Source organism: Muscardinus avellanarius (genome assembly GCF_963383645.1).
Source record: "Muscardinus avellanarius genome assembly, chromosome: 7".
NCBI classification, from domain to species: domain Eukaryota; kingdom Metazoa; phylum Chordata; class Mammalia; order Rodentia; family Gliridae; genus Muscardinus; species Muscardinus avellanarius.
In genome coordinates, this window is record NC_137793.1 from 80,227,715 (window position 1) to 80,242,227 (window position 14,513).

General features: G+C 38.4%; 1 protein-coding gene across 3 annotated transcripts in view; it reads right to left on the minus strand.

The window, feature by feature from the left end:
• Positions 1–14,513, minus strand: part of SYT14 (synaptotagmin 14) — a gene marked incomplete at both ends in the record, with an annotated part of 197,396 nt that overhangs the window by 54,317 nt on the left and 128,566 nt on the right. For all 3 annotated transcript variants that reach the window (XM_080698440.1, XM_080698439.1, XM_080698438.1), the window contains one exon: positions 851–1,122. In XM_080698440.1, the coding sequence (XP_080554566.1) occupies positions 851–1,122 (272 nt within the window). The remainder of the gene's footprint in view (positions 1–850; positions 1,123–14,513) is intronic.

Sequence of the window (14,513 nt, forward strand, 5' to 3'; positions counted from 1 at the left end):
ATCTTCTAGGTCAAATACTATACTATTAGAAATACTAGGAGAGCAACAAAGTGCTTTTTTTTTAAAAAAAAAAAAAGAAAAACCCAAATTAAGGAAATTCTATTCACAGCTAATTATTCTGTGTAATAGAAAACTACCTTCATTATTTAATTTTGACAGCAGATCAAAAAATTCACCCAGTAAGAACATAGACATACTACAGTATTATTGAATCTTATCAGGAACAAAAGCCATAAAAGCTTGCAATCTAAAACTTCTAAGGAAAGTAAATCCTAAAAATAAATGCTGCCTTATGAAAGCCTCTTAGTTACGGGTACAGTTTCCAACAAATCCCTTTTTAGAACATGGCAATACTCTGAAACCACAATTATTGTTGTCATTTTTATATTTTTTTGCTAAAAAAGTAACTTAATCACTCAGAATGCATGATACCATGAATTCAAATTTCATCAGTAAAGTTGATCACCCTTTTTCACATTCTATGTAATAAAAACACAAGATTGTTTAGAAAGACTTGTAAAACAAAATGAGGAAACTAATAGCAAAAAATAAAATAATAATAAAGAACATAAACAGTAACCTCAAGATGAAAGGCAAATAACTTCAGAATGTTCTTTATAGTGTTTAAAGTACAACTACCCATCTTCCTTTGGTGGGGGAAGAGAGCTAAAGACTATTTGGGAGAGCCCTGGTAAGTTTCTTGAATAAAGACTGGGTTAAGGATGAAAACTGGTAACATAAGCAACACAAAAATAAGGTAGTGATGAAATCCATTCTTCTTACCAAGAAGAAAAGCACAGATTACCCTCCACATAATATCCATTTTGAACGTATACGTGTTTTTACTTACTTCCGGGCTCAGGACTGCAGTGCTGTCACTTGGAACATCTTCTTCGTATCCTTTATTATGAAAACTTTCTATTTCATGACCTGTGCTTCCTTCACTTGGGCACTTTTTATAAGAACATCGTGGACTGTTGCTGCAGCGGGAAAATTCACATTTATTGTCCCCAATTTCTGAGGGTGTACATGAGAGGTGGGGAGAACCACTGTCATCCTGATACGGTGGTGGCTGCAATTCGTCCAGTGGGGGTGTTCTTCTCATTCTCTGAATGCAGTTTCCTGATAATAATTAAGAATCTTGTCACTGTTTCCAATTAGCCTCAACATGCAGTATAATCTACAATAATGGTAAATAACTTTTAAAAAGCTTGATTACAAAATTGTGTGGCAACATAACCATTAGATTTACTACATAAATTTTCTTCTTTCCTAGTTCAGGTACAGAAATAAAAATCTGGTTCCTACTCCTCTCCTCCTGTGTGGTTAGATCAGAAAAAAAGTCACATTCTAAGAGATCCTCTTATATACCAAAAAATAAGTATTCATTAAATAGCCTATTTGTTGGGTTCGCTCTCTCCAAACAGTCCCAGTAATATCCATACTTCATCTATTCCCTTGTGACCTGTGGCCTTAGCCAGAGCAATAAAAAGATGGTAAGTTAAATCAATATAAAAACCTCATCTGTTTTCTTTAGTTACTGAGATGAACTTAAACCAGCATTCAGCTTAGCAGTGTCAAGACTTGTTCACATCTATCTTGGCTCTGGCACCCTGAAATGAGGTGCCCTATAAATCAGGCCCAATCCCTGTTTGCTAACCTTGGTCAGATAGGGAAGACTGAGGGCTCCCCGTTTCCTCTTCACTATATACCCTCTTCCTCTAGTCTGTCCTCCTCCTAAAACGTGGTTCCACCTGGCCTAGGCGAGGCAGCTCCACTTCCATCAGGAACGTGAAACCACATTCTTTCACTCTTAATGATCCTTTAATTTTTGCCTCAATGATTTATAGCTCAACAATTGAGAATAAATACATTCTCAAAGGCAAACACTATGGAGGAGTGGGAGGGGACAAGAAAATAGAGCTCCGTTTAAAAACAGATAAGTCTGTGCAGTGTGCAGGTAAATTCTGATTGTAATATCAAATACTAAATTTAAATGCTGCTCATTTTTTTCTTTTATTATGCTGGGGGTGCTTATTTTTATTTAACAGATTATGCATCTCCCTTCTCAAAAGGGACCTGAAAAAGGAATTTTGTATTTTAATTGTTAGAAAGTTTAGTTCAAATATGCAATACAATTCATTTTTTTTGTTTTTTGTTTTGCTTTTTGGTGGTGTTGTTTTTTGGTACTAGGGATTAATCCCAGAAGCATTTTATCTCCAAGCTACACTCTCAGCCTGATTTTATTTCTTATTTGGAAACAGGGTTGCTGAGAGCCTTGCTAAGTTGCCAAGGCTGACTTTGAACCTGCAATCCTCTTGTCTCAGCCTCCCAAGTACTGAGATTACAAGCGTGTGCCACCCTGTCTGGCTTCCTCTCTTCTTAGATAAACTTTGCATAAAAATTATAGGACTAATTAAAAATCACAATGCCAGTTCAAATAAAAATATTAAATTATATTAACTTATCACTAATTTACATATTTGATCAGAAGCCCTAAACTTGAATAAAGAAAACTAAGTGTCTTATATCCTGAGAGGATATCCTGACTTTAAAAAAAATGTTATGAATGAATATAGCTGAAACTAAATTTAGGAAGATACATTAAACACATGGAAAGCAGAAGCCAAGAAAATTTTTTTTCAGAGACAAGTGACATAAGCGGTGTGTGGCTTCATCTATTCATGTGTGGTAGGTCCATGTGTGCAGCTGGTGGGCTGACTGAACGACTAAGCCCCTGTCCTCAGCCGAGCAGCATCCACTCGGGCGGTCAAAGAGCTCTACACAGAAGACCTGTGTCAGCTTCCAGTAAAGCTTTGGTTTTCCTGATAAGAGCAGGCAGAATGGACGTGCTGCCTTTGTCCCGCCTTTCCACTTCCTCTGCTTGAGGCGCAGCAGCCACCTTGTGACTGTGAAGTGAGCAGCGTGAGCATGAAAGCTCAGGAGACGCAGAAGAATGGAACAAGTCTAGGTACCTGAAACATTAATAAGTAGCTCAAACTCTGATGGCTGAGAAAAATGAGTCCCTGTTTGATAAAAACAAAATAACCTAACAGACTTTCAACTGTTTCCAAATAACAATCTCAACTGGTACAACTTATAAATCACACCACCAATTTCTTACTCCCTTTTAAAACTGCATACTTAATAAGCCACTGAATTAAATTAAATGGTAATACCTAAATACTTATGATAGCATGAATTCAATAACAAATTCTTCATGTCATAATCGTAGGAGTCAGCCTACCATTTTTTCCCTTTCCCTTTGTTTTGAGAATTTATCTCTCCCATAATTCTCAGCATATTACCCCACAGATCTTACTGTACAGAAAACGGGTCACATGCCTATATCTAAACCCATTTATATTTAATTGCTGTTGGAAATTTTTGAATTTATATTACTTACTGTATAACAATTTATATTATTGTTAAATGACACAGTAAAGATGGCAGGAGAAATGAGATTACTATAATTGGCTTAGATTAATTAGAAGCTCTCAAAAGTTTGAAGGTAGGAACAGGTTAGCTTCACTCAACATATCTATACAGAAAAGAGTAGATGGCCTGAAAAGCAGAGTGTCTGGGAAGGAGGAAGACAGAGAGAGGGTACATATTGGCTAGAGAACAAACATGATCCAGCCCTTGCCTTTCTTTTCCTTCAATTTGGCAATCTGATCTCAGTTTTTATCTTGATTAGAATTTTTTTTCTCGCTGGGCGTGGTGGCGCACCCTTGTAATCCCAGCATTTGGGAGGCTGAGACAGGAGGATCATGGTTCGTGGACAGCCTCAGATACTTAGTGAGGCCCTCTGCAATTCAGTGAGACCCTGTTTCAAAATAAAGAATAAAAAAATCGGGCTGGGGGTGTAGCTCAGAGGTCAAATGCCCCTGGGTTCCATCCCCAGACTCACAAAAAAAAAAAAAAAAGATTTTTTTTTCTCTGTGGCTCCTTTTCCCCCTTCAATAAGTGTTTTACTATAATAATCCTTCTCAATTTCCTTTTTCTGTGACCAGCATGGTATAATTTCTGTGTAGTAATAATGCTATACCTTATATCCTTTGGTTTACTTTTTATATTAGATATCTGCCTAGCTAGTGTATTTTCACAGCTGAGTTTCAGTCAAGTGGATTTTGTTTAATGTAACTTTTGCTCCAAAGACTGAGGTACAAATTATACAAAACAGATTTGTGATACATAAAGATAGTAGGCTCAATGCATAGACCTTACTACTGTTTTCTAGATTTGAGGAAAACAATGTTACATTAAAGATGTGGCCTGGAATATATAGTTTATTTGGGCCACATCCTATCTTCAGTGTTTTGAAAATAACGTTACACTTTTATCTTTACTTTTCAAAGTGAAGAATATCTAACATATATGGAATTAAAATCTCATCATATACAGTTATAAGGATTTCTTCTTTTAAAGTTTTTGTAATTAATTTCTTTTTACCCTAAATGGCAACAACTTCGTGTTGTCTACACAGTGTAATAACTAAGATTTGGCTTATATCTAATTGATGTTGGAAAAATTTTGATAACTGTTTTATACAATAACACAATTTATATTATTGTTAAATTACACAGTAAACATCAGCATTATGAAAAACTCTAGTGGGACTGTGGAACACCAAAATTATACTGCCCTCCTTTCCCTTAGGCCTTGCTTTACTGCCTAATTTAAGGCCCTTATTTTTATGCAAACGATATATCCATAAAAGGATTCAGTATGGATAGCTCTTAAGCATTTTAATTTACCATCTGCTTTTGGCATAGCACCTACACAACGAGATGAGGTAATTTTTTTAACCCCAGAGACATTAACATGCACGAATATGCAGAATATGACCCACAGCTCTTAACCTTATGTTTTAAGACAGTGGTTAAAATCCATAGTTCAAAACTATGGTGATTATCCAACAACTGTGAAACTCACTTTTCAGATACCTGTGGAAATTTGCCAAGATCGACTACAAGACAGTTAATAATTAAGTCTCAACATATTTTACAAAATTAGAAGCATAAAGAGGATGCTAGCTGACTACTGTAGAATGAAACTAAAAAGCAGAAACAAAAATGTAAGTAGAAAATCTCTAGAAAACCAGACAAAAACAACTAAATTAAAATATATTCTAAATAACCAACGAGTCAAAAAAGAAATAACGATTGAAAATTTACAATACAGTGGGCATGGTAGCGCATGCTTGTGAACCCAGTAGTTGGAAGGCTGAGACAGGAGGATCGCAGGTTTTCAGCTAGCTTCAGCAAATTTGTGAGCCCCTCTACAATTTTGTGAGATCCTGTTTCAAAATAAAAAATAAAATAGGGCTAGGGATGTAGCTCAGAGGTAGATTGCCCTTGGTGAACAAGTGAACAATCTTTATTACTACACATGCACACACACACACACACACACACAGACACACACACACACACTTAAAATACACTGAGGAGGATGATTAAAATAAACCATATAAATACTTATGGAATGTGGCTAAAGCTATGCTCAGCAGGAAATTTACAAGTCTAAGTGCATATACTGGAGGGGAGGCTTAAAATACAATTGATGACCTAAGCATCAGCTATAATAAGTTAAAAAGAAAGCTAACAAATTAAACCCAAAGTAGGAAAGTGAGAGATGAAATAATAAAGAGCAGAAAATTTAAAATATACATGCATTAGAAAATACTAACAAGTGAAATACAATTCAATGGGAAAAACAATAAAATTGATAAACTGCTAGAAAAGACTAGTTAGGAAAAAAAAGGGTAAAATAAATTATTAATATCAATAATAAAAAAGAGAGCATCATTTCAAATCATACATACAGACATTGGAAAGACCCCAAGTTTTCCCCTTGTTTTTTCCTTTTTTTTTTTTTTTTTTTTTTTTTTTTGCAGAACCCAGGAGCATTCTACCTCCAAGCTACACCCCCAGCCCTATTTTTAGTCTTTTATTTTCTGAAACAGGGTCTCACTGAGTTGCAAAGGGCCTCCCTAAATAGCTGAGGCTGTCTGCAACTGCGATTTTTCTGGTCAGTCTTAGCCTCCAGAATGCTGGGATTATAAACATGGGCCACCACGCCCAGCCCCTTTGTCTTTTCCTCTTTCATGACATCCGTTCTAAGGCTGCTGAGCTGGGCAGAGGAAGGCAGGGGTCCTCACTGGTGGTGGCATAGTAAGCTGCAGTGCCTAGAGCTAAATGTCAGAGCCCACGCGGGATAAGGAAGATGTCTATCTGTGTGGGAAGCTGTAGGTGCTATTTTGGGGCCAATGCCACATAAGAAGGGTACGCACATCCCTATGGGGAGCAGGGGTCAGGACCCGAGGTGGGTGAGAGAGGCCTTCATTTCCGAGAGTGACCAGAAGTAAGGTGGCGACCAGGGTACGGGGGGCGGGGGCTGCCTGCACAGAGTGCTCAAGCCCAGGCAGGGTGAGACGGGGGTAAGTGAGCACTCAGAGCTTCAGCTGGAAAAGGGCAACCTGGCCTTGAGCAACAGAACTCAGACAAGGTGATGAGTGTGTCCAGACTGAGGGAGGGGGAGCAAGTAGACAAGTAGAGTTACAGCCTGAGGAGGACCTGTACCCTGGAGCCGGGTGACTGGCATGGGTGCTGAAGGCCCCGATGAGGAAGGTTTCCAGGCTGAAGGGCACCTAGTAAAGGCTCTCAGCGCACGCATGAGCAGGCTGAGGGATGCATCTGCACAGAAAGGTGGCCGGGTGCAGGAAACAGGTGCCTGAGCAGGATGTGGGGTGTGGCCATGTGTGAGGACAGCAGCATCATGGTGTGAGGGCCCAAGTGGGGGAGGAAAGCGACTATGTAGGGAAAGAAGGAGTCGTGGACCATGGTGCCAAACTCAAGCAGTAAGTGATGAGGACATCCAGTGTGGGTCAAGTTGGCCTGGGGTATCAGAGCTCATGCTCTGAGAAAATGGGTTATCAGAACCCAAAAGGAGTTCCATTACAGTTAATGGAAGCCAGGTCTCTCACTGTTACAAATATGGAAAGGGAAAAAAAAACTAGACTCAGCTCTGTGGTACCGGATTAGAATCAGAGATATCAACGTTAACTCAGTTTTTAAATACATAGAAAAAGTAAATTTAGTGTTAATGTATGTAAATGTGCCATACATAAGTAGCCTAGACATGTTGCCAAGGTCTCAGAGCACCTCAGTTAACAGTGAGCAGCAGTGAGCACACCTATAGGGTGCTGATCTCGACTTCTGCATTTAGCCTCTGCTACAAAGAACCCAGACCCACTGAAGATGTGGCCGACCTGGAGCTAGGCCAGGGAAAGTACAACATGAGCTCAGAAAAGCTGGCTGCGTTGAAAGTGAGGACATGTTCAAACAATGACGGGTACATATGAAAGAAACAAGTAAGTCAGCTTGAAGGGGCTCCCGCCAGCTGAATTTTGTTAAGAATTTGAGTTTCAAAATAAATAACTAGAGGAATGGGTTATAAATCATTGAAGAAAAGATGAAATCATGAACCCACATGGATATAAAAACATATGAGTAAATTGAAGGGTTTTTGAGGAACAAGTATGCCCATATTTACAAAGTACCTTCCTGGAAAATACTTATTAATTACAAAGGATAACTTTACAGTGAAGTAGCCTGGTAAATACCAACTTAATGAGGAAAGATAGTGAACATTATGAGAAAGTAGACAAATTAGAATTGTTCACTACCTGGTAGGAAGCAATGAGAGAAATATATTCACAAAATAGACTATCTCTACAAAATAATTCCACAGTCTATCAGAACAGACCCAAAAATAAACAGAAAAATTACATAATCTAAGATTTATTACAGAATTTAATCTATATTTTAAACCTCCCCAAAAAGAAAATTCCAGCCCCAGATGGCTTCAGAGCTGAATCTGTCATTTAAAGAAGACAAAAATCTACCAATCTTAAAGAAAACACTTCAGGTAACATTAAAAAGAGAGAGTATTTATTAGATTACTTATAATTTTTTCCACCAGGACTTGAAAAAGTCTTTTACAAGGAAAAAAAGAGTAAGAAAAGTATTAGCCAATCCACCTTATGAACATAGGTATGAAAACTCTATACTAAATATTAGCAAACTAAACCCAGTGCTATATAAGCAAGGTACCATATTACAATCAATTTGGGTTATATGAGGATTGTTGGGTTATTCTAGGTACATTTAACATTCAAATTTAATCAATCTAACTCTACATTGAAAGAATAAAGGAAAAAAGTAATATGATAATTGTAATAGCTTTTATAAAAGCATTTGGCAAAATTCATTACCCATTTGTGATAAAATCTCCAAGCACACTAAGAATAGAAGTCAATTTCCTTTATTTCCTAAAGGGTATCTATAAAACTCCTACAGCAAACATCATATTTAATGATGAAATGTTGAAAGTTTTACCTCTGAGATCAGGAATGAGACAAGGATGCCTGTTATCACCACTTCTATTCAACAATGTACTGGAGGTCCTAGCCAGTGCAATAAGGCGAGAAAAAGTAGACGTAAAACGATTGGAAAGAAAGAAATAAAACTGTCATTACTCTCAGATGGTGACTGTGATGTAGAAAATAAAAAAAATTTAGAGATAATCTATTAGAGTTAGTAAATTCAGCAAGGTCACAAGATATGTGATCAATATTTTTCAAATGATCTGAATTTCTATATGCATGCAATGAATAATTAGAAAGTAACATTTAAAAGCAATCTGATTATAGCATCAGATAATATTAAACACCTAAGAATATATCTAAGAAATCAGCCTCCTGTTATTTTTCCAGTTCTGGAGTTTATCATTAGAATGTGTACTTGTGGTAGCAATTGGTAGATTTCTAAGCAGTGGCCATATGGCTTAGGAAGGGATGGTTGGAATCAAGCACAATTTCCTTTCTCTAGCAATGAGGCAATCTGAAGAAAAAGTAGATACTCGAGAACTACATATTTGGTAAATGCCTCCACTAGTTTGGCCACTGCAAAAGTTAATTGGCTTGCAATATGATGTCAGATTATCATACACTTAATTAGAAGATGACTTCAGTCTGCAGTTGCCACTCCAGATGGAGTCTCCTTATTGAGCAAATTAAGACTGCCTTGGTATTTGATATATGGCTTTAAGCTAGCAAATACTTTTTCATTCATAACAATACAGAGAAACAAGTAAAGAGGTTGTTTTCACTTGGCCAGCTTCAAGGAACAAAGCTTTCTTGTTCTAGGCCACAGTCGGCTCTGCAGAGACCTTGGGGCCTCAACATACACTATGTCTTCTTGGACGACAGCAAGTTATGAGGACAAGTGCAGCAGCACTGAGGGATGAAGTGCTTTGGGGCAAGATAGGTATGCGAAACAGAACTGAGAACTAAATCTTGGAAAAACACAGGGACTTACCGCCTCAGTAAAGTTTCTGAGGACCTAGGGATGCGAAGGAATATTTTCCAAGGTCCAAGAAGATTTACTACCCCTGGTCTGTCTCCCACTGTGGAGCCAAAAGGCTTGACTGGTCTTTTACATTTTGAAAGCAGCACACTACATATTTGAATATAGAGCTTTGACTCATACATAAGATAAGTGAATGTACTATTATCTTTGGATAGTGCCAGAGCAAGGTAAGTCTTTCCAGACGACAGAGGAGAGAATGGAGGAAGCTTTACACTTGACCTTTGAGACCTGGCAAGCCAAATGGTGCTCAAATGTCTATGGAAAGTCATGGTGTTAAAAAAGTATCATTGGCAAACTCTGATGGTAGAATCACATTGGAAGACTCTAGAGAGAAAAAGAAATAGGAAAAAAAAATCCCCTCTCTCTGCAGTTTCAAACACTTGCAGAAAACAAAGTTTAAATCATTTTTGTATCATGCCTTGAAACCCAAATCTTTGCTTGATTTATTTTCCTGATGGTCTGGGAAAACACACACACACACACACACACACACACACACACACACACAGCCGGGCGTGGTGGCGCACGCTTGTAATCCCCGCGCTTGGGAGGCAGAGATAGGAGGATCGCACAGGTTCGAAGCCAGCCGTGCTGGTTAAAGAGACCCTGTTTCAAAAAAAAAAAATAGGTCTGGGAGTGTAGCCCGGAGGTAGAAGGGCTTCCAGGAACCCCAAACCCTGCATCAACTCATACTACACACAGAACTAACAACTTTCTGCCAATACAATCTTATTCAGTACATCTATTTTTGGGGGTGAACAGTCAAGTCATTGCCTCTCATTTTTTTAACCATTAGGGTTTTGAAACCAAGCCATACTCACTTCAGCAAGTAAAGTGAAATGTGCTTCTTTTTTGAGAAACATTTCCCCCTGACCTATGATTACTATGAAATAGAGGCTAACTGGAAGGTCCCAGGGGATACCAGGAAGCACTGCGATTCAACTTGAACAAGATGAAGTAGATGGCAGGGGGTCAGTCAGCTATAAAGTCAGGTGTGTCCAGCTGCACACCATCACCCAGGGAAAGGCACAGGTGCTGTAGGTGTGCCTGTTTTGTCTGGCTTAACCTGCACCCACAGCCTCAGGAGGAGCACGCTGAGGTTAAAAAAATAAAATAATGTTTGGTGATATGTCAACACCAACAGAAGTGGATCATAGTTCCTTTCTGAGGTGGCCCTGAAAGATAACAAGAAGGCAAATCTCAGTGACAGCCCTCTTAGTAATCCATTTGGTTTTCAACTTTGCCTAGAACAAGAGTTGGTCTCATTTACTGGGTAGATACTAATGGTCTGGCTGGATGTGAGGACTAAGGAGTAGAATGAGGACTACTGGTAATACTTGGAATGGCTCTAGGGCTTGAAAATATTTACATTCCCAACAACTTAAAAGACAGCTATGCGCCAATACCATGACTTCTAAAATTTAATCCCCTATGTGCCAAGTTGAATTCTTCCTCATGTTGAAAGTTTCTAAATTTTAAATAAACTTCATTTATTCTATTTTTTTGCTTTGCTCCTTATTGAATTCCTGTTGTTGTCAAACTGCAATGGAAATCTCAACATTATCATTAACTTCCATTTATACCTAAAATAGCATCTCAGCATTTCCATAACTGAGCTGAGCATGCCTTCTCTCCAAATGAATCTCTAATCCCTATCTTAATCATATTACTCTTTGATCAGAAGTATTCCTATTTTTTTTTAACTGTTATAGACTTGTTAGGTTCTAATTCAAACTCCCTACAGCCTGTACTGTATCACCATGATTATAATATTATGATGATTTTGTTTATCGTGTTTTATGAAAGTGTTTTGGAACTAGGTGCTCTGTAATTAAGTGCAAGTTAAGTGTATGCAGTTGGCTGGTTCATGAGGCTACTAAGGCCCCATGTTCATTTCTCCAGTTGCATTCGTTCTAAATCATATTATAAACAACATCTTAATTATACCCAGAAGAAGGCTTGGCCTTGCCCAGGTTCTGGTGGCAAAATATTTTGTTCTTATAGCACTACAGAGCCAGTTCTACAATCTTTAAACATCTACGCATCACATTCAGGACAGTATATTGTTTTTTGATAATGCTCTAAAAATGGTCTTAGCACTCAAGCCCCCACTCTAGCTTCCTCTCTCTGTAATCTCCCTCCCTCTCCCAATCTCATATCCCTAAATTCACTTACTGCAATATACCAGTAATTTTCACAATGTGCCATGCTCTTTTATGCTGCCTTCCATACCTGTTCCTCCCTCACCTGGGACATCCTTCCCCTCCTCTCTTTTACTTAGGTAATTTCACATGTCGTCTTTCATAAACCAGCTTAGTTGTTACCTCTTTGAGAAATTTCAGAGATTTATCCTCATCCATCTCTCCTAGTGGCATCACCCATCCCAACACACATCGCTAAGCATGCACATGGGGTGAAGTGTTCCCAGATATTTCTGTAGAACACTTTACAGTGCATTGAGTTTCTATGTTCAGATGTTATACTGTGAGCTCCTTGGGAGAGCAAGTAATGCCTCTTTTATCTTTTTATCTACAGTGCTAAGCAACAGAGTTGCTTAAGTACAATTACTAAAACACTTTGTTGAATACCAGGCAAGATAATTTTTGCAGAAGTATTTCTTCAACATGATTAGCAGGACATTGTTGATATTTAATTGTCCTCATATTTTCTTAAAGATGATAAAGTACAGATTGCTCATTTAAAATTTTTTTTTCTTGGTGCATTGTAGTCATACATCTTAATGAGATAAAAGACTTGTGGAGACATACATGCACACATCACCCAATTAGCCCTTACCCAATCCCCACTCCATTCCCTCCCCATCCCTCCTTCCCATGCTTGGCTTAGTGGTTGGCTTTCATATGTTTAAGTACATCATGTGCTCTGTGAATCAGTGCCTCACTGCTGACTATTCATATACAGAAACAGAGCACCAGAAGCTTACCACATCACAGCTGTTATGCATGAGAGCAACACAAAAATATTAAAAGCCAGCCAAATCTGGGAATAGTGGCGCGTGCTTATAATCCCAGCATTTGGGGGGCTGACACAGGACAATCTGGGTTCGCAGCCAGCCTCAGCTACTTAGTGAGGTCCTTTGCAACTTAGTGAGACCCTGTTTATTTTAAGAACAAAACATAGGGCTGGGGGTGTAGCTCAGTGGTAGAATGTCCCTGGGTTCCATCTTTATTTTTATTTTTTATATTTATTTATTTGTGGGTTTGGGGATGAAACCCAGGGTCATTCGACCTCCGACCTACACTCCCTGCCCTGTTTTTTATTCTTTATTTTGAAACAAGGTCTCACTGAGTTGCAGAGGCCCTCACTAAGTAGCTGAGGCTGTCCGCGAACCTCGGTCCTCCAGTCTCAGCCTCCTGAATGCTGGGATTACAAGCGTGCGCCACCACGCCTGGCTTGGGTTCCATCTTTAGTACAGAAAAAAAAAAAAAAAAAAAGCCAGACAAATGCTGAAGGAAAGGCTGTAGTGAGAGGGGATTCAAAATTCATTCCCATCACCAATCCTTAGAGCCTTCTAGTGAATTAAGTCCTCCATTTAAAAAAAAAATCTATTGAGATATAATTTAATAGAAAATAAAATCTATCCATTTTCATAAGTTTTGACAAATGTGTACAGTTGGGTAATCTCTGCTACAACTGAAATAAGGAAAATTCCCACACTATGAAAAGTTTCCTAATGTCTCTTTGTCTCCTACAAGTTCAGCCCCAGGCCAAACACTGATCTTTTTCTTCACTATAGTTATGCCTTTTCTAGAATTTCTTATAAATGGAACCATTCAGGACATAGTTTTTTCCATTTGGCGTCTTTCAATCTGTCTACATGCTTCAATGATTCAACTATGTCGTTACCTCTATCAGATGTTTGTAATGTTTTGTTGTTAAGTAGTACTGTATTTCAAAGATACCACAACTCATTTATTCAGTCTGCTTTCCAAGTTGCTTCAAACCTGCAACGTGGGCTGGGCACAGGGGTGCATGCCTGTAATCCTAGCTCTCCAGGAGGCTGAGGCAGAAGGAACACAAGATCAAGGCCAACCTGGGCAACTTACAGAAATCTTGTCTCGAAGTAAATAGAAAGGGCTGGGACTGTAGCTCAATGGTAGAGCACTTGTCTAGCATGTGAGGCCCTGAGCTCAATCCTAAAGTACTGGGAAGGGAAAAAAATAAATCAGCAATGTATGAGATTTCCACGTGTTTCATATCTTCACCAATATTTGGTGCTGCCAGTCTGTTAAGTTTTAATCATTACAGTGGGTGTACAGTGATATCTCATAGCAGATTTAGTTTGCATTTCTCTAAATGACTAATGATATGAGCATCTTTTCATGTGCTTTATTGGCCATTCAGAAATTTTCTCTGGAGAAGCATCTGTCCAAATCTTGCATATTTTAAAATCAAATTGCTAGTTTCTTGTTATTGATTAGTAAGAGTTCTCTGTGCAAACTAAATACAGGCCCTTTATAAACATGTTTTTCAATATTTTCTCTCAATCTGTGCCTTGCCTTTTTGTATTGTATCTTTTGAAGAGCAAAATATTTTTATTTTAATATAGCCATCAAATTTTCTTTTATAACTCATGACTTTTGCATCCTATTTAAGAAACTTGTGCCATAAAAAATATCTTCTGTGTGTATTCCTGATTGACCATTAAGTTTTTTTTTTTTTTTTTTGGTGGTACTGGGGTTCCTAGAAGCCCTTCTTCCTCCGGGCTACACTCCCAGACCTATTTTATATTTTTTTGAAACAGGGTCTCTTACACCAGCACGGCTGGCTTCGAACCTGCGCGATCCTCCTGTCTCCGCCTCCCAAGCGCGGGGATTACAAGCGTGCGCCACCACGCCCGGCGACCATTAAGTTTTGTGTACATGAACCCTCTGGATTAATTTTTGTGTGTTATATGAGGTTAGGATCGAGACATTATTTTCCCTAAGGATATTCAGTTGTTGAAGCACTGATTGTAGAAAGCCTGTGTTTTCCTCACTCCAATCACCTGAAAATAATCACCTTGTTGAAAATAATCATCACCTGTGTGGGTCTGTTTTCTTGACTCTCCTCTGTTTC